Source organism: Idiotropiscis lumnitzeri, chromosome 4, assembly GCF_059441095.1.
Source record: "Idiotropiscis lumnitzeri isolate Australia: NSW breed Sydney's pygmy pipehorse chromosome 4, RoL_Ilum_1.0, whole genome shotgun sequence".
Taxonomy (NCBI): domain Eukaryota; kingdom Metazoa; phylum Chordata; class Actinopteri; order Syngnathiformes; family Syngnathidae; genus Idiotropiscis; species Idiotropiscis lumnitzeri.
This window is the reverse complement of record NC_142394.1, coordinates 1,832,341-1,852,156: the sequence shown is the minus strand read 5'-3', so window position 1 is coordinate 1,852,156 and position 19,816 is coordinate 1,832,341. Positions and strand designations below refer to the sequence as shown.

The following is a 19,816-nucleotide window of genomic DNA, read 5'->3' as shown; positions in this document are numbered from 1 at the left end:
GACTCAGGGATGCGGACAGTGAGTGTGTGTAACAAAACTTCTATTTGGGCCTCAAATCTACACATGGTGCCTGCATTGCGCTGTAATGGCTAATGAGACACTTGTCCACATTTTTCAGGCTTTGATATATGACTAAACGGAAACCATTGAAAAAGAATTCAGAAAATGAGATAAGAGTAGTCAAGAGTTAAGTCATCAGAATGAGTTATCCAACAGTAACAGAGCGTGAGAGTGATAGTGTGAGAGAGCTCAAGAGTGAGCGAGAGAGAGAGGGAGTGAGAGCACGAGCCCATTGTCCAGCCCCAACAAAGGAACATAATATCATTGACATAGTTAGTAGTCAAATTCCCCAAGGACGTCTTTGCTATGGCAAGACAGACCAATTGTATCACTCTCTCATTCCTTGGATTTTTGGCTCTTAAAAAAAAATTTAAAATATAAACAAAAAAATAAAATAAAATAAATAAAATAAAAAGGGTGCCTCCTCTAAGTTGTCTATGGCATTTGCTTAAACTTTGCCATTTTTCCAATTTGGTTATTTTGGTGATTTAAGCGGCACTAAAGTGCGTGTTGTAGAGTAACAATATGTAAGGCCTCGTAGATACAATACTGAGACAAGGAGCAATTGGTGTCTATAAAAACGTCGCTTGGCTGTTTGCTACTAACCTTTCATGTTAGGCTTGGGTTTGTCAGTTTGCTTGCCTGTGGGGGTTTGCGCCTGTTGGCATTGGCCCCCGGAGGAGGCCCCCTGCTGTGCTGCTTTTTGTTTCAGCATGGTCCAGTCGAATGTGTAGTCATACTGGTGGTTCAATGTCCTGAAGCATACAATGAAAGATGCTCTTCAATGTTAGACACAGCTTACATTTTAAACAACATAGTAGCACGCTCACAATCAAAAGAATGTAGGAATACGGGCAATAATCAAAAACAACCAACAGACTGGCTTACTTACAACCACAAACTCAGTTATTGGGTAGTACTGAAAATTAATGCATGTTTGCATTCAGATCCCTTTTTCCTTTCAATATAATGCAAATACCTGAAGAGGATGCGGAAGAGTTGGCGCAGATACATGTAGTCTGGAGCCTCCTCAAAGCGTAGGCCACGGCAATAGTTCAGATACATGGAAAATTCTGCTGGAAAACCCTGGAAGCATATACACCCACAATTAGTGATCCTGACGGAGAAACGCTGACGATAATGCTCAGCAGTTGCGACTATCATTCTCTTACCTTACAGAGGATCTCCACTGGGGTAGACATCTTCTTCTCTGAGATTTTCTCATACTTCTGCTTCTTTGTGGCAGCCTGACAAACAATGTTCAATGAGGCTAAAAGCACTTCTCTCATACTGTAAAAGTACAATCTATTCCAAATAATTGCCTTTGTGTATTCATGCTGCATAATTATATTTTGCTTTTCTTATTTTCTTACCATTGAGCAATCAACACAAGAAGATATACTACCCATAAAAAAACTCGGGATGTGTGGCTTTCAGGATAAATCTAAAATGCATTTAAGCTTAACAGGTGACATTATTTTTCCTTCCATGAACTTTCACATGTCCGGTATGAGTATTCTTTGCGCAACTTGCTTTTTTAGGGTGCTAAACGACAAACTGCAACAGCTGTTTTGAGTCACAAACAAACCAAGATATTTCCTGGTTCTCTTCATCTTCCTGTTTACATTTTCAGATCATTAGACCAAGAGAACGCTTTTATTGATCAGCACAACCTCACCTTTGTGCTGTTTCAAACAGGATGTTCTCAGTGGAAGTGGTCACTGTGCTTAAAGTGTCATTACCAAATTCTAAACGCAATTGAGAGACCGGAAGGGTCACAGAAAGAATAAGAAGTGGATGTAAATGTATTATAGTTGGAAATATATTGGGCAAGTAATGGATTAAACACCTTGCGATTTTGGCAAACAGCTGCTTGTTGGAGAACAGAAAATTGCACTAAAATCGTTGGAAACGTCGAGTTCAACGTTCAGAGATCAATTAAGTTCACTTGTTAACGTTACAATACGTTTCAGGTGAATTCCGTCGAAAGCCTAATATTAAAATTCTTTTTGAGCGCTTTATGTCGAAGAAGCAGCAGCAATGTTTACATACCTTCAGTCCTTGCCATGGTAGACTGGTTCTGTTGAAGTACATCAGCACATAGCCTAGTGACTCCATGTCATCACGGCGACTGTAAACAACAATGTTACGTTTGCATAAGAAAAAGCTTTGATTGTTTTCTTTGTGTGCCCCGTGATCGGCTGGCAACCAGTTCAGGGTGTACGCGGGCTACTGCCCGAAGACAGCTGGGATAGGCTCAAGCACCCCCGCAACCCTCGTGAGGAAAAGCACAACAGATAATGGATAGGTAAATAATGCTTTTGCATCCAAGTTAAAAATATACCGAATATTGTTGCTTTCTTCAACGAAAATGAGGTTGAAATGTCTTCGTCAACGAGCCTTTATCACACGAGGGAGACGAGAGAATGAAAATGCTGGTCACGAGACCATGACAATTAAATCTGGAATGCCACATTGTTGAGAAATAAAAAATGTAATTTACCAAATAAAAACCGTGATAAAATGACTCAATTTTCATTGATTAAAACAAGACGTCTTCAAGTTGTCCTCGACTAAAATGTCATAATTTTTCATCAACTGAAACTAGTCTAAATTAGTCATGAACAGTTCGGACTAAAATGCTCAGTGTTTTGACTAAAACCTATGAAAAGTCTAAACATAATTAGAATTAATAAAAAGTGAAATGACAGCTTGACAAAGACTAGACTAAAACTGGCCGCCTAAAACAACACTCACAACGAGATACAAGTATCCTTTTCAAGGAGAATGAAATGCTATGTAAAAAGCTGTTATTGCAATATGCTCCTATCTTACAACGGAATCTCACTGAGCTGGTGCGTGAACAGACCTTTGTTCAATGCCCAGGTGTGCATTGATGGAGGCATAACGTGCTGTGCCGGTCAGGTTCTTGTCTTCTCTGTAGGGGATGTGCTGTCGTGTTCGGTTGTCTCTGTACTTCTTCGCCAATCCAAAGTCAATAAGGAACAACTGTGCAGAAGAAAAGCAACACAGTAGTTATTTCTACTGAAACATGAGGAATCATCAGAAATGAACATGCAAAGCATCAAGCCCAGGCACATTTTAACTTGGAAACGCATTTCTCTCTGTTAATGTATTGAAGTCCCCTGAAAATTAGACTTGCACATAGGGCTGGACGATACGGCTGTCAAGTATATCACGATACAAGTATTTCAAATTGGTTGACATCTATAACTATATATACTTTTGAACCCATGGGGAAAAAAAAGGTTGAAATTAGGTAATTTTATTTTACAATATGTTTGTGTACATTGTACCGTAGAGTTACGGGCAATGTCCACCGCTGCATAATGCTTATTTGCATTAGATGAGACTCCAAAATAATATTGTTCATACACTTTAGCCTTAATTCAATGTCCATAGTGTGTAGTGAACTAAGGGTCACTTGTGGTGCAGGCATTAGCGTTGATTAACCACCTTAGGACTACTTTGTTTTTTTAGCGGACTCATTGTTGCCATATGGTCCATTCATATTTTACTGCCTTAGTTTGACTTATGAGTGGGGTGCCGAGCGTCGGTCATGGCTAACACTGGCGCTAGCATATCAGAAACAGGGAACTCTTTTACTTGTACACCACGTCTCCATTCTGAGGTGTATAATCGGGTTAATGGGCATATCGCATTGTACCAGAGTCAACTAGTCATTCGTTTCAACGAAGTTACGCAACTTGTGGATGACGCACACCCGCACTGTTGGTTTCGCTGCGTCGTCTTAGTTGGTTTGAATGCTTCTTCGTTGGTTTAGCAGCTACTTCGTTGGTTAAAAGGACTCATGTTTTGAGGCCGCTGAGTGGTGACTACAATACACTCAATGCCTCGGTTGTGGCATGTTTTATTTTTTTTCTATCAACCATTTTATCAAAGAATTATCGTCCGAGCCCTCCTTGCACATGCAGTTGGGTTAACCATGAACCACTCACGCAATATATAGCACAATAACTGCTAGATGCAATGCAAGTTGGAGGACATTAAGTGCTTGTTATAATGGGACAGGATCAGTATATTGCAAGCACAGACACTATGCAATGTGGGCAGAACAGTTTCTAATGGGCACATAGTGACATGATCACCAAAGAAGGAGTCTCCTCCCCTATACAAATGTTGCTTCTGACCAAAAAAGGCTCCCCCCGACTTAAATACCTTGACCACAGGAGGACATGTCAAGCCATCTCTGGGTCATACAAAGCTTACCACTGCTTCACTGTCGCCTTGTACAAGTGCTGGTGGTGTTCAATGCATGTGTTCTTCATTCAATCAAAAATAAATCAAATCTTAATGCCATACTCATGATGTTTAAATGAGAGGTTATGCATAGTGGTTTTAGCACGTGATTTTAGAAAACCATATACTTGAAAAGTTCCGGTAGCATGTAAATTACAAGGTAATCAAGCATACCAACAAGTGTACAAAGACTTCAAAGCTATGCTCAACAAAACACCAAATTAAAAGGCTCATCTTTGACCAATAAATAGTGTGTAATGCAATGTTTGTTTGCCGAACAACTTCCGCAAAGCAACATTTCACTGAAAATGCGAGCCCCAAAATGTTGGAAGGTTGGAAGATGCTGTCAAGAAAGAAACTCTGCGGGACAAGATGTTTGATCTCATGAATTGTCAGAATCAGAGTCACAAAGTATTGTGGCGAGTGAGATCTTGCTTCGATGTCCAGGGTGTACACACACCGCTTTGGTTGTTAATACATGTTCACTGACTACAGGGTCCGCGTGCACGTTACTGCGTCAATGACACGCACTTTGCCTTCACACGCTCATATACCCACACGCATTGTTTTGAAAATGAGCTGCAATTTCACTCCAAGTCAGTTGGTGTCGCTACGGCTGATACTGGCTAGGACACCACAGGATGTAGTTTGCCCTATATGTTAGGGCTTTTTTTACTTTGCAAAACAAGGAACAAAGCGACAAATAAGACCGTGGGTCATCGCCTACTGGAACAGATGGACCTAGATGACCAGACCAACTTGTTCCACGTTTTCTGTTTTTGAACAAGACGGTATTGTGGAACCCCACCAGGAAACCTGATTACGTAATTGTAGAATGTGACATATTGGACCGATCACGAGAGACAATGCGTGCAGCAAATTACGAGCAACGATAATTTCTGACGCGTGCGCGGCCTGTGTTGCGAGCGTGCTGCACAGCAGAATGCGTCGGCCAAGTAATGCACTGCAATCGTTGTTGCTTGCACGTACGCGGGAGTATGAAGAAGCCTCAATGCCTCCTTAAGCCATAGTAAGCGCTAAAATCGTGCTGCCATGAAAGGCAGGTTTGCATTGTATCAAGTATGCCTCTGTTGCTAAACCCTGGTAGCCATGACACTTAATTATCCACAATGCTTCCGTTTACATCATGGATGAGCTGGAATGCCATTGGGAGAAGCACGAGACGAGCCGGTTTCAAAAGAAAAGCAATGGCCCAGATATATAAACAAACAACTCGACTAAATAATAGTTGAAGGTTTTAATCGTCTTAGCAGCCCTAGTTTAGTGTTTAATACAGTTGAGGAAAAAAAAAAAAAGAGTACAAGGATATCTAGACTGCGACCATTGGCTGATGGCTGAGACCGTCATATGCATGTCTGCTGAGTGAGGCTTTAGAGTAGAGGAGATAGTAGTAGCCACCCCGAGACAAACCCTGTAAATCAACTTATTAAATACTCACATTTCCACTATATTGTTGATAAAAAGGCTGAAGTGAGGAACAGAAAGATGTCAGCAACAAAAAAAATAAAACGATAAACTGATAATTCACTGGTTGCACATGAGCAAGTAGATTAAAAAAATGTAGTCTCAACTTTTAGATCATTGACAGTAGGGGCAATCTGAAGCCCTGATTGTACAGAGTCAAGTACTGAGTGGAATTTAGAACTTTTCGTTTTAAATTACCAAGCTTTTTTTTTGCCTTTGATTCATACAATAAACCTATCTTTGTGAGCACAACAGAAAAAAAAAAACAATGAGGGGCAGGGGGGGGGGGGACAAAACAATTTTGGTGCCAGAGGCAGCCACAGTCCCACGAAAAGTGAGCAAGGCACTCATCCTCTACCAACTGCACTTTGAGAATATTGTGTATTCTCTGTGCAAAATTAATCAGGCAAATGTTTTAGTCTTCAATTAATCAACAAAACGGGTTTCACATGACCTGAAGATTAAAACCCTTACTGCAATGCCTCCAAGGGATACATAGTGTGGAATTCAAGTACTTGTAAAATTCTGAGATATTCACTGTACAACCAAGGTCTTGGCTATGATTCAACAACAAACGTCTCCACAACGACAACAGTTTACTTAGAACACAGCTTGCTAAAGAACTCCTCATGGGCCAAAACCTGGTCATTAAATTACCTCACTTTCTTAAAAAACAGTGCTTTTGTTTTACATAAGGATTCAACCATATAAGGCTTGAAATTGGTTTAATAACATTTGATTGGCTCACAGGCCAAACAAAGAGACAGGAGATAACTTTGCCTTTCAATCACAGTTACTGGCCTCTACCATGGCAGGACTGGGACAAGACACCCTTTGCCAAGATGATTACACGGAAACGTTTACCCTCATCCAATGGAATGAAGTGCACGTTGGGTGGTCAGGTGTAATAGGTGCAAGATGAACACTAGCGGTCTACTATGCTTGTATAGTTAATTAGAATTGCGAAGCGACAACTGCTGTTGTGAAGAAGCTGGTGTTGCGGTAAAGGTCACACCTGGTTTAATCCTGAGAAAGATGGGTCCTGAGAAGAGCTAACCGCCAAGCTTCTTTTCCTCTTCCCCACTGATGAGTCTAAACACTAGGGCAGACAGTAGAGGGGCAGGGGTCAAAAATCACAAAGCCGCTATCCACCTTTAGTCATAGTTAGCAAGAGTACAACAGGCACTTCTGGTTGTACCCACTTAGTTCGATACCAGCTGTTTCTTTACAACTGAGCAGGCACCTCTTGTATAATTAAGGTTGGACCTACAAATAGAAGTTCCTTTTTTGGGTATAGTTTCCATATGTAAAAAAAAAAATCAATCTGGTCATCGGTCAAGAAGAAACACGGCTGTGATTTTCTTCTGTCAGGACAACCATGGAAAGATCAATCCTGTACAAGAACGAGAAATCTCCAGGGGGGTGGGGGTGGGGTGTAACAAAAACAAAACTTCAGTATCTTCCCGGATGAAGGCTTTAAAAAAAAAAAGGTCAAGACAGACTTCAACAACATGGCAAATGTACCTGGACTGCGAGCAACAATAATGGCTCAAAACCATGTTAATCAGTAGAGACAAAAAAAAGGCAAACTATGACAAATGACAAAGCAATCACATACTTGGAGCATTATCAGTCAGTCTAAATGGAATGATTTATACATAAAAAAAGTTTTGGTTGGATTATTTCCTTCATTGTTTACGGTTAGAAAGCTTATTTAGTTCCCCTTTAAATACAACCCCATTTTTAAGGAACATGCATTTGTGGGACGATGTGTCTTACGCCCATATAAAATGTATCGAGCCTTCACCTCTGATGCCCAAGGGCTCATTTTGCTGTGGCCATCGACTTGTTTTTGAGCTTACGATTCTGATGACAAAGTTTACAGAGATTGGTTGGAGAGCGAGTCCAAATGTGATGTCAGACAATCGCATACCACACAATTTCAGCCAATGCAAATTGTAGCCGTCTATAGGTTTGAAGTCAAGAGTTATACGACAATGGATATGAAAAAAAGTCTCACCACACCTCGAAATGCAAGGTTTTTGTAACATAAATAAATGAGACCAAGATAATGCACTTTTTCAAGCTGACCGAAAAATACCCTTAAATCTTTCACAAAGGCGAAGAAAAGAAAGAAACAAAACTGGGATAGTGTGGTTACACAAGTGTGCACGCCTTCTGAACAGGCACGTGGCAATATTCAACATTAACCCATTAGATTCAAACTTGTTACATACAGTCAAACACGTGTGCCACTAAAGTAAATAAATTTCGGAAAGTTCAGCTGTTCGAATAAGCTATTCCTGAAATTTTTCTTGCCACATCTTACAACATGGCTGGCAGAGAGCGTCCACAGCAGAGTAATCCAACTGCTTAAAGGTACGAGTCAGAAGATGGGTACAAAACAATCGTAAAGGGATTAAATAAACTTTGGAACAAGTGAAAACAGTAAGAATCAAAGTGAAGAAAACGTGGGACAACAGTGAAATCACAAAGAACTGAAGGCCCCTCTAAAATCATGACGATGAGAAGAGAAGTGGAAGAAGTCGACAGCAGCGTTGAATGAGCGTCAGAAATTTGGGGCAGGTACGTGCGACAACGATTACCTATCTTCATGTGTCTAGAATGTGGGGCAGGGTGAAATAAAAAGGTACAAGCCTAGCTACAGTTTGCAAAAATAAAACTATTAAAATATACAAAAAGCTCATTGGGAAAATTATTAGCTTAAAAATGTACACCAGTCAGTACAAAGTTAATCTTTCAGCATGAGGAGCAAAGATGAAAATCAACTTAACAATGGCTCCACCACGAGACTATTAAGGTTGAGCTGAAGATAGCTTTCTGTGCACAAAAGATTCCCTCACAATCTAACATTTTGCAAAGAGGAATTGGCAAACATTGGCACATTGATATTTCCACCCAAAAAGACTTGCAATAAAAGAAAAGGGGTGCTGCAACTAAGAATTACATTGAGTGTGTGCGAACAAGGTTATTTGACCATATTTTGGCGTTTCCTCTGAAAGGATTATGAACTTCTTTTTCTATTGAGTTGTACAGGTTCTAAGTCACATTCTGGGCTGAAATTAATCGAGTAATTTGGGTACCTCAATTCAGAAAAACTGTTTGAGGCCATTCTTTTCCATCTCAAGTACCTGCTTTACATCTGGTCAATGTCCCTTTTAAAACTCAAATAATGGCAGTATTCTGTTTTTTTTAGGCACACAAAAACCCAGATATGCTCCAATTTGTTTTTTAAAGCTTTGAATAAAACATCTCAATTATCCCTTCTCTAACCTGAAATTTGGATTATGTAAACAGCAAATCAGGTTACGAGGCGATAGTTTGTGTTCTGAGCATGCTCTTGCTCATTCATAAAGAATTTTGCAGTACACTGAGTACTTTTAAGTGGGTCATCCTCGCCGACCCCAACGTAAATTTTGTTTTTTGTCTGGACAGCGAAAATTACAGAATATGTATACGTGTGTACAAGCCTGTACGTCTGGCGTGCAACTCGCCAAAAATACACAAGCAGAGGTAAACGTTTATGGAGAAGCTCAGCGACGCCGCTCAATAGGACACGTTTAGAGGCACGAGGAAACTGACTACTTTGTTGAGTGATTAGTGAAATGAAGGTGTTTTATTGATGGTAGAAACTTTCGAAGCGGAAATAACTTCTACTTGCAGAACGATGTTGAAAATGGGTTTAAGTGATTTTCTCGCGGGTTGTTTTGTTTCAAACCTCAGATGTGGCCACAATACAAAAAAATAAAACTTATTGTGACTTAAGTTGCAAAGCAGTCTCCAGTTAAGCGCATGAGACCCACATGTACACAGATATGACACATTAGGGGATACAACTTTATCACTACCGTTATGATAACGATATTGCGGCCTAAAGTAATGTCCGCTACCGATATCGTCTGATACAATATTAGTAGGAGTGATGCATACTTGCATTTATTTTTTTGGTATGAATTGCTAGAAGAGACTTGACCAAGTTATACTGTTAAACCGAATAACAATAGTCAGCAACAGTAAGTATGAGGGAAAAAAATTATTATTCCAAATAGTTGGGTTACAATAATTCAACCTCAAAATGCAAATGCTCTGCACTTAAAATAAAAGCAAAATAAAGCCAAGCCAGTTTTTGTACCGTTTGTAAACTGCTTAATGCTTCTAACCATATCAGTGAGTTATTTACGTGACTTTTACACATACCTGCAAACACACGCACATTTTTAAATAAATGTTTCAAGAGAAAAGCAATGCACAAAATATATAAGTAAACGACTCAATGATTACTTAAATTGATCGTTGACGTCGTGATTAGTCGACTAATCTTGGCAGCCCTAGTAAATGTCAATGCAGTGAAAGATGCTAAAATGCAATAAAAGGAATGCGCTTGTGGGGGGAAACGTTAAGACACCGAAGCCATGCTATAACACAAATAAAGGAAGCTCCAGGACAGTGAAAGGAATCAAACTCTCACATATGTGGTTAAAACTCTCATACTACGACACATTCCACTTTGAGCCTGCTAGCTAGCAGTCTCTAGATCATGGCTCATCCTCTTCCTCATTTATGTACAGCATGTGTATCTTACACCCCTTGTAGCATAAGTGAAATGGGCAAGCAAGAATTGCTCAGAGACACAGCAGAATCAGGAGCACTATTAAAGTATTGTGTGGCTACCATTGCAATTGTAAATGTGCTTTCCACTTGTATAGTGCTTTCCTACCTTTGAGGTTCTGTACGTGCGTTGACCCTGTCACATCAATCACCTACTGACGAAGCAGCATCAGGAGGTACACAATACACTCACAACACCAATCTCACTGACAGACTTGATTTGAGCAGTCGACTTGAAACAATTGCTCACAAAAAGAATCAGATCCACTAAAAAGCTCAAGTTTAGCTGAGCATCCTTAAGGTAAGGCAAACGGGGATTGTTAGACCTCTTTGGCACATAATTCGATAGGTGACTTAAGATCGGTAGTTGTGTCGCTGCGACCTTTCCACCTGGCTCAGAATTGTCCTATCTATCTGCTGTCTGGCACACATATCTACTTGGGACTAGTGAAGATAACAGAATCCCATGGGTTAGGCGGTCACACCCCTTTTGGGTGGGCAGTCAAGAGGGTATTCAAAAAAATGGGAACCATTTGACGGGTTAGAACTTCTGCAATTCTATCAGAAAACGGCTCCACAGCCATGTTGCATCTTTCTGGCATTTAAAGAGTTCAAATGTGAATATGCGGTTTTCTATTTGTTACTATTACAATAGTGCGCATTAAAAATAAAAGGTTCATTTTACTTTTCTCTTCTTTACTTAAGGATGTAAAAGAACCAAATATTTGACGAACGAAAGAGGACTAAGCAAATCACTTATTGCAACAATGTGGATATGAAAAGATGGCCTTTTGCACAACAGACCATAAACTTCTGTAGATGAATGAAAAAACAAAATGTCTTCTGTTTTTATGTATAGTCTTTTTTTAGATTTTCCTTTACAGATTACAATTATTAAACTGTTACTATGGTCATGGTGTTGAACGCAAACAAGAAAAAAATTATTTGGGACCACTGTTAAGCCAACAAAAGTACTTTCCCATCAGGGTACTCGAGTCAAAAGACACGTTTAAATATCTTCACACTTTTACTGCCAGGTTGACATGCCATCGACAATGTAGATCTCTACAATAAAACAAAATTAAAGTCTTACCTTGTTACAATGCCGCCCGATGCCCATGAGAAAGTTGTCTGGTTTGATATCTCTGTGAATGAAGTTCTTTGTGTGTACATATTCAATTCTGCTGATCATCTAAAACAAAAAGGAGGGTACTGAATCATTACATTTCCGCAATAATGGCAGATTTTTGGTTACCATGGTTTATACATTCAGACACGTATCCTCATTAGCACAGCTGAACAACCCTGCACTCAACAAAGGCAAAATCTGATGGTGGCTTTGTCAAAATTACGCATTTAAAAAAAATTGTCATTGACTTCACTTGCACTGTTGCACTTACAAAACATTCGGGTTTTACTGTACTACTTGCTGTGAATTTGTATGTTCAGCTTCTTGTTAAATAACAAGTTGAGCAAAAAGTATCAAAACATTGAACAGTAGGACTATTAAGGTCTCTTTATATGCCAGGGGGAAACAAGCAAGCTTCACAAACATATAGAACTTCACAGATGTGCTTTTTGCAGCCCAACAGCATGTTCTAGCCATGTTGCTCGTTCTTTTTAAGAAAATAATGGATTATGTAAGATATAACAGTTTAATTGTATTTGCTCAAATTTATTTTACTGTAAATAGTTTTTAGTCATTTATTTTATATTTAATTTCATTAAAATAACCAATATGAATCCTGTTAAGGCACCCGATCGATAAGCAGAATTGTTATTAGTAGTACTAGTATCAATAAAAACATAACCCATCCCCACAAAAGACAAAAGGGCTTGCTTCCCTGATTGAATAGGAGGGACATAAAAAAGGGGTGACCGCACCCATCTTCTCTCAAGTGCCAGGAAGCGCAGCTAAAAAAAAAAATTTTTTTTTTATTAAAACAAATTAATTTTTTAAAATTATTTAAACAAATAAAAAAGGGCGGCAGCAGAGGCAAAATAAGCCCTTGGTAGCGGTCATGCTGACTTTTTTTTTTTTTTTTTAAACATTGGGAAAGATTTCGCTTGGTGATCTGCGCAATAAGTTAGCGTACACTCCGTAATTCCGTGACATTTTGCAGCTCTGTGTTTTACCACAAAACGTCGGCCCATTCACAGGTTTCAGTGGGTTCTCCTTAGATATGCAAGATTCACATTTTAGTTGCAAACAGCAAGGCAAAATTGCTTAATTTGAGTCTGGATAACATTGGAAATATGCTGCCTAAAAAGCAAAACTCATGTTGGATCTAACCGGTGACGTGAAAGCAGGAGGTATTATTAGTTCTGCTATGATGAAAACAGACTCCTGTTAACGATTAGATGTTGGTGAAAATGTTGGTGAAAATTATGTGAATGGAAGAAAGCAATTTGAATTAAAGAATCAAAGCAAAAGCCGACATTTATCCATTCATAGGGCGCACCTCATACAAGCTGGACTGTTGATTAGATCGAGAAAACAGGATTTTAAGTGCACTTTAGGTTCCAAAAAACACGGCATTCCAAATTTCAGAGGTTTGATTAATACCTACATTGCATTTAAGCGTCAATCTGAAATTTCATTAAAAAGCCGACTACCACCAACTTATTGTGAGCAGTGAATGTTTTTTTGCAAGCATTGGCTACCTGGTCTGCAAGCATAAGGACCGTCTTCATGGTGAAGCGTCGAGAGCAGAAGTTGAACAAGTCCTCGAGGCTGGGCCCAAGCAGGTCCATGACTAGGACATTGTAGTCCTTCTCTTGGCCATACCACCTAAATGAGATCAAATTCATCAGGATAGGTTTTTGTTCATGATTCAAATTTTGCCTATTAACAACTATGAATTTTAACAAAAAGCTCCTCATCTGAGACTGATATTAATAGCCTTCATTGTTTACTCCAAATACTGGAAATCATTTCCAACTTACTTTAGTTACAATGCAATGCAACTTTATTAAATATAGCGCATCTCACAACAGCTGGACCAGTAACAAAGCACTTTCCATATGGTGTAATATAAATTAACGGGTAATTACAACACAAATAAAAACACAAACAATAGGTACCAGAAGAAGAGCAGAACAGTGACCAGTCTCATGTTGAGTTGAAAGCTAAACAATAAAAATGACTTCAAACAGGTTTTAAAAGTGGACAGTGAGGGGGTTACTACACAAAACTGTCATTGTTAATTGCTACATGTGAACTTCTAAACTGTCAAGAAACATAAGCTATTACTTATATGGTATTTTTTTTATTGCTTTCCTGTAGGGATGCACAAGGTCGCGATAATGGCCTATGCAATATTCATATCACAAAGACATGCAATAATTCCCTTATGGAATTGTATTACCAGTCATGCAAACTTTAATGTCCTTTGCCACCCAATAATTGGACATTATCTAGTGGAATAACAATCAATTAGAACACATTAAACTTGCCCATTCTGCCCCCAGAAAAAAAATTACTTCTTCCATTAGATAATGTTATTTCTTTACGTGCATAATGCAATAATCACTCTCCAATCTTGTGCACCCCAACCTTCTTGTCCTACTGTACGTTTGGACAACATTTAACAATGTGACACTTAAGTTGCAGAGAAACTCTACCCAATAAATCAACAGCCTTTTACACAAAATAATTTCATACTGAAGAGGAAGATAAAATATTGCTTGGTTACTCGCCATAAATGTAATGAGTGTGTTGAATTCACCACATACCTGCTTTCTTAATCCTCAATATTGAGTTGTATCCATTTAAATTTATCAATATTTTTTTGGGCTGTGCCATGTTAAATACTTCCATAATGAATGTCGTCAATGATATCGAAAGCCCAGAAAAAAATATTCTGTACTTTGCCATGTTTTTTTTTGTAGAGTGTGGACAATATATTTTTAGCAGCTGCCTCAACCGCCCCTATTCACTGATGTGCTACGCACCAGGTACTTGCATGCATTTTGGCTGCTGAGACAATATGCTTGCACTATTTCATCCACAGGTAGGCTCATGTGAAATTTTAAATATTAAATATTGTTTTAAATCACAGTATTTATATACTATTATGCGGCTTAGTTGGTAGCAACACGAAAGCTAGTTGCATCACGATCGCCATCTTAGAACCCAGAATCGTGCCTTTAGACATGAAGAGCACTGGAGGAGCTAGGATTTCTTTTCACTTGTATATAGCACATACACAATGCCCAGTTGATTTTGTTTTTGTGGGGGAGGATAAACTCTCTCACAGCAATAGACATGCATCTACAAATAAGAATTTAGTTTGGCAAGGTCGATGTATATTAACACTATTCTCAATCAAAAGTAAACAAATTTTCATATTACAACTGGCAAGATTGCGGTTCCCGCACTTGTCGTGTACGCCGCTTCTCGCGACTGTTCTTATAACCTGTCGTGGATCTGAGGATTTCTATTTGATTATTATTTGGTTTTAAATATAATAGAAGACCCACAATATAATTAAATACAATAAAGCATCTAGAATGACTGTCACACTCGCCTGATCCCGCCCCATACCAAGAATATTTTAACTGCAATAGCATGCCGGTTAAGAGGGCATCTCGGCGGTCGCAAGTGAGCCCACGACCTGCTGGAAGCCTATACACGCATTACATTGACCTACGATATCTTTTTGTTGATTTCTAAAACATTTACCTACAAGAACTTATATCACACTCACACTTGTTCTCTGCTAGCCAGATTGAAGTGATGCTAAGTTTATCATTTTTGAAGTTCAACACAAATGAATCCTTTTCCAACTGTTGAACATCTTAACTTGACATCTAATCTGCAATGCACATGATGGACTTATGTATCTTATAACTCCGTAAATGGAGTACAATGAAGACCAGAAAGATTCTGGGGCCCAAAAAATAAATTGTTTTCTCCCCCAGTCCTAGACAGGCAGTACAAATGCAAACAGTTTAAGTAGAACTACTGATTGGTTATAACACAAGACGCATTTGTAAATAAGAGGGGAGCGCGTCTTGGTCTCCGAACGCATCCTTTGTACTCGAGTTAACGTCACCCGCTGCAATGATTGGCTGGCTGCTGCTTCCGCGTAGGGCCACATGCAGGTGTGTACATGTGCACCACTTATACGAGTCACAGACCGGAATGACAAGTTCATTGTTTTCATTTTTTTTTTTTTTTTTAAATCAAAGAAGATTGAGGTGGATGCTGGTGGTGGAGGAGAGCCAGCTAAAGTGAGTGAAGGGAAAAAGAAAATGGCCTGATAGGGCTAAACAATTAAGGGGGTGGGAATGATTATCAATTATTATGATAGAGATTGAAATCATGATTTTAAAACAATTATTCATTGATTTTAAAACTTAGTATTGACTCAACTCCTAAAATGCACTCAAAACTATCATCATAGTCTCATGCCCATTCATCCCTGCACATTGAATACTTCATTCTTGAACGCTCTATATCAGGGGTCCTCAATCCTGTTCCTCGAGGGCCGGTGTCCTACAGGTTTTCCATCTCTCCCTGCTGCAACACAGCTGATTCACGGAGAGGTGCAAAACGGGCAGGACGCGGGCCCTCGAGGAACAGGATTGCGCACACACACCCAAGTTTTTGGGGGGCTAGAAAAAGCAGCATATTCAACTTTGCTTGTATCAGATATGCACGATCACTAGTTACTATGTTGCCATCAGTGCTGAAAAGATGCCGAGAGGGAGCATGTCGCCGGTACGCACAAATACTTACGAGATAAGTTTTCCGCTGCCAATTCTTTTCATAACGCAAACGCTACTCTTAGCGATCTTAGCTTAGCATGTGAATGACCGCTTGTTGTTGCCTCCCCTTCATCTGTTTATTTAGAATCTGTTTGATAGGCTTCATACTGGTGGGGTTGTGACTGTAGGCACCGGAGCGCAGACTAACACGTGTTAGCCAACAACACTGGCCAGCGCCATTAAGACCCGGGCATCGACAATTCTGGTTGGCTAATTCATCTGGCACTCAAATGGCAATGGTCGGGGGAGAGACGAAAAACAATACAAAACCTCACTGTCTTGCGATTAGATAATCGGACTACATCAAACCACGATGTCAATTAGATTTTGATTTATCGTGCAGCCCTACTTACTATATTGACTTATTGCGCGATGATTTAAAAAAAAAAAAAGGACACGATAGATGTTTCGGACTTGATGAACAGTCATTTGCATGAGTGTTTGTTTACATACTACAACATTCACTTGGCGCTGTTTCGTTGCCTATTCGGCCAGTCAGCCAGCTCGACGTGTGCATTTGGCGCGTGCACACACACTCTCACCCACTATGGTGAAGCGGCTTCTGAAACCCATTCAGTTTGTTTCGCAAATGTCAAAGGCAGAAATTAATCCTTGAGTAATTCGGGTACCTTTTTTTCTGCCTCGGATACCCACTTATTTACATATACACATCAAGAGGAAGTCTAGCTAATCACAGCAACAATTGTTTATGGTGTGCATGACAGTAAGACACCGCCGTTTAACATGAATGAGTTTCAATTTCCCACTGTTACACATCTTAACATGATATCTAGACTACAAACAACATGCAGTAAAGCTATCTATCTAGATATATATAGTTTCTACATTATATCCCAATGCATTGGTAGCTTGCTTACGTTCTACAAAGTAAAGTCCTATCCAGTTTCACCAACTCGGGAATATTGCATCCACGTATATTTATCATATATTATAGCTCCAGCTCATCCAGCAAAGAGGCAGAAAACGGATGACTCTTCCAGGGAAGTACAACTACTGTGAATGCCCTCAAGACGATCAACAGCCTAGTGTCAATGTGACAGTTTATGCCACTCTTGGCGACAATTACAAAAACAAAAAAACAGTCAAATATTTAAAAACACAGTATAGTGTAATATGTAATCGGTCATTACTGACGCAACCCAAACACAGAACTATATGTTGAGGTTGTTGTTGTCCCTGCTGTGTTCCGCCGCCATTTTCTAACCGAGGAGGGAGACATGTTGAGAGCGGCACAACAAAAGAGGAGCGGCCATTTCCACACAGAGCAGCCTTCACTCGCCGCTAACAGCTGTTATTCGCAACAAAACAACAAAATCTCCGCGTCCACTTTCATGACACGACCACTGTTACAACTGCGAGAAACAACCGACCCGTGATTGCGGAAAACAATGACGGTCATTTCCAAGCGATGATTGTGAAATCGTCTTTAGAGGAGTACACGAGCCATTATGTTAGGCATACGGCCAGGCCTTTACAAAAAAATACGACGAATATTTAACTACTCTGACGTATACAAACTACATATTTACACGAGCGACTACTACATAATTTACCAGGAAAACAGAAGGTAACAAGAATTTGCTTACCGTATGTGTGGAATCCCGACACCACCTTGAAGGATCTTGTACAGCTTACTTTCGTATAACAACTGTGGATGCCTGGCTTTCTGTGACTCCAATTTCACCGCAACCTCCTACAAATGACACGGATCAGGTGGCAGTTACATTTCCAAGCTTAAAATAAAAGTTAACTTTGATGACAGTCATTTTCCATACTTCAAACAAATGCAAATGAGTTTGGCTGTGTAGCGAGGTTTCTGCTCAGTATAACGGAGCAAACCATGTTTAAATTCAACTGACGTTCTCAACCTTCAACGTTACGTCGACAAACAATGTACGTTCTCAAAAATTACGACTATTACCTCTCCATTTGTGACGTTGATGGCCAAATATATGTCGCCGAATGACCCCGATCCGATTTTCCGGACAAGCTTGTATTTCCCACCGACGATAAATTCGGCTTTAGAGCCACTGCTGCTCGCCATAATATCCACCAAATGATGATCAGCGATAGATTGACTTCAGAAAATTCGGTTTGACGTTCTAACCAAATAGTCGGCGAAACATAAATGAAATCCTGATCCCTTTGGTGTTGGTGAAAAAGGACGAATGGTAGCTAAAATTTGAACTAGCTATGGACAAATTAGGGAAAAAAATATGCTACCATCCACAAAAGATCTTCGTTAAAATACGAATTCCTTTAGGATACACTGTATGACGTGGTCGCCACAACGTATAATTCGATGTAACTCCGAAAGATCGCACGGCCTTGTACGAGCAGCCAGTCACAGCAACCTCGAAAAGCAGGTAGTAAAGCCGAGCGTTGGCTAAATGCTAGCACTGTCGCGAACACCGTCGATGGATAGAAGAAGGGGAAAGAAAACGACCTCCGCGCCGAGGATTAAGAAGCCAATACAGTTACGCTTCGATCGATAATGTTGTTCTATCCGAACATTTCAGTCCTTAGAATCTAGCGGGCTAACTCAAGGGTCGCAACCATTTGTCCACCGCGTAACCCACTCAATCCGCCATCTTGTCTTCTCTAGCCTTTCTCTCTGGTTTCCGTTGGAGAAGATTTGCTTGGGTTTGATAGCCCATGGCGCATTCAGGTGCTATCGGAAATAATGATGTCTTGTCCCATAGTGCATTTCTATGAGCTACACATGAGAGTAAACGCCATTTCGGAATATTTGTAATCCACACTGTTTTTGGGTAACAAATGAATAGTCGGTTCTGATAAAAATATGTAATACGTAAACTATCGTTTTAAATCTTATTTTCACTCTGGTATACTAAAATATAATATGTAAACTATTATTTTAAATATTTTTCCCGAATTAATTTTACATAGATATTGAAAATTGTTTATTAATCTTGTTTGGTTCTAAATGTAGGTAGTTCAAAAAGTAAAACGAGTTGTTTCAATCGATAATCAAAACGTACGGATGACTGTACTACAAAAAAATTAATCGGTGTATCAAACACCAGAATTCTTATGTCAATGTTTTTTAATCAAAATGACATAAATAAGAAGTTTCTATTTAAAAACTACAAAAACAACAGGGACATCGCACTCGGAGCGTTAATACTTCATGGCTTGGAAAGCATTAACCACTTCAATGGCTCCATCTACCGGTATTGTTGATTTACTCCATAATCCCAGACGGCAATTTTTCTAAAAAGAAAAGGTCTATTCTAAAGTACTGTATTGTACTATAAAAACTGAACAGATGGATCTGAGCAGTGTCTGCAGGCCAGTTTTGACTCGAGTAACCGGAATTTGTTGATTTTGGCATGTGTTACATAGGTTAGCTGATGGCTATAACATCTACTTCATGATACATTCTACTTTTTCAACAAATGATCATTATACGTAAAAGGGTGAAACAAGCTTGTAATTGGCTTGATAGATTAGGCTATGAAATATAATAAGTATTACAATTTATTGATACCATAAAATTATGTAACTTTCTTTTAATTACCTCAAAAGTATCGCACAACATGGACGT

General features: G+C 39.4%; 1 protein-coding gene across 3 annotated transcripts in view; it reads right to left on the bottom strand.

Annotated features, from left to right (window-relative positions):
- The window catches only part of csnk1a1 (casein kinase 1, alpha 1), a 28,020-nt gene extending 9,131 nt beyond the window's left edge, over positions 1–18,889 (bottom strand). The window contains exons 1-10 of one of the 3 annotated variants that reach the window (XM_088294669.1): positions 18,170–18,889; positions 17,835–17,941; positions 13,120–13,246; positions 11,549–11,647; positions 6,842–6,925; positions 2,930–3,069; positions 2,113–2,191; positions 1,233–1,307; positions 1,040–1,146; positions 703–815 (exon numbers count right to left, since the gene is read on the bottom strand). In XM_088294669.1, the coding sequence (XP_088150795.1) occupies positions 703–815; positions 1,040–1,146; positions 1,233–1,307; positions 2,113–2,191; positions 2,930–3,069; positions 6,842–6,925; positions 11,549–11,647; positions 13,120–13,246; positions 17,835–17,941; positions 18,170–18,292 (1,054 nt within the window). In that variant the 5' untranslated portion in view covers positions 18,293–18,889. Of the gene's footprint in view, positions 1–666; positions 816–1,039; positions 1,147–1,232; positions 1,308–2,112; positions 2,192–2,929; positions 3,070–6,841; positions 6,926–11,548; positions 11,648–13,119; positions 13,247–17,834; positions 17,942–18,169 lie in introns of all 3 variants that reach the window. The other 2 variants (XM_088294668.1, XM_088294670.1) reach the window with 2 other exon arrangements.
- Positions 18,890–19,816: the final 927 nt, after the last annotated feature.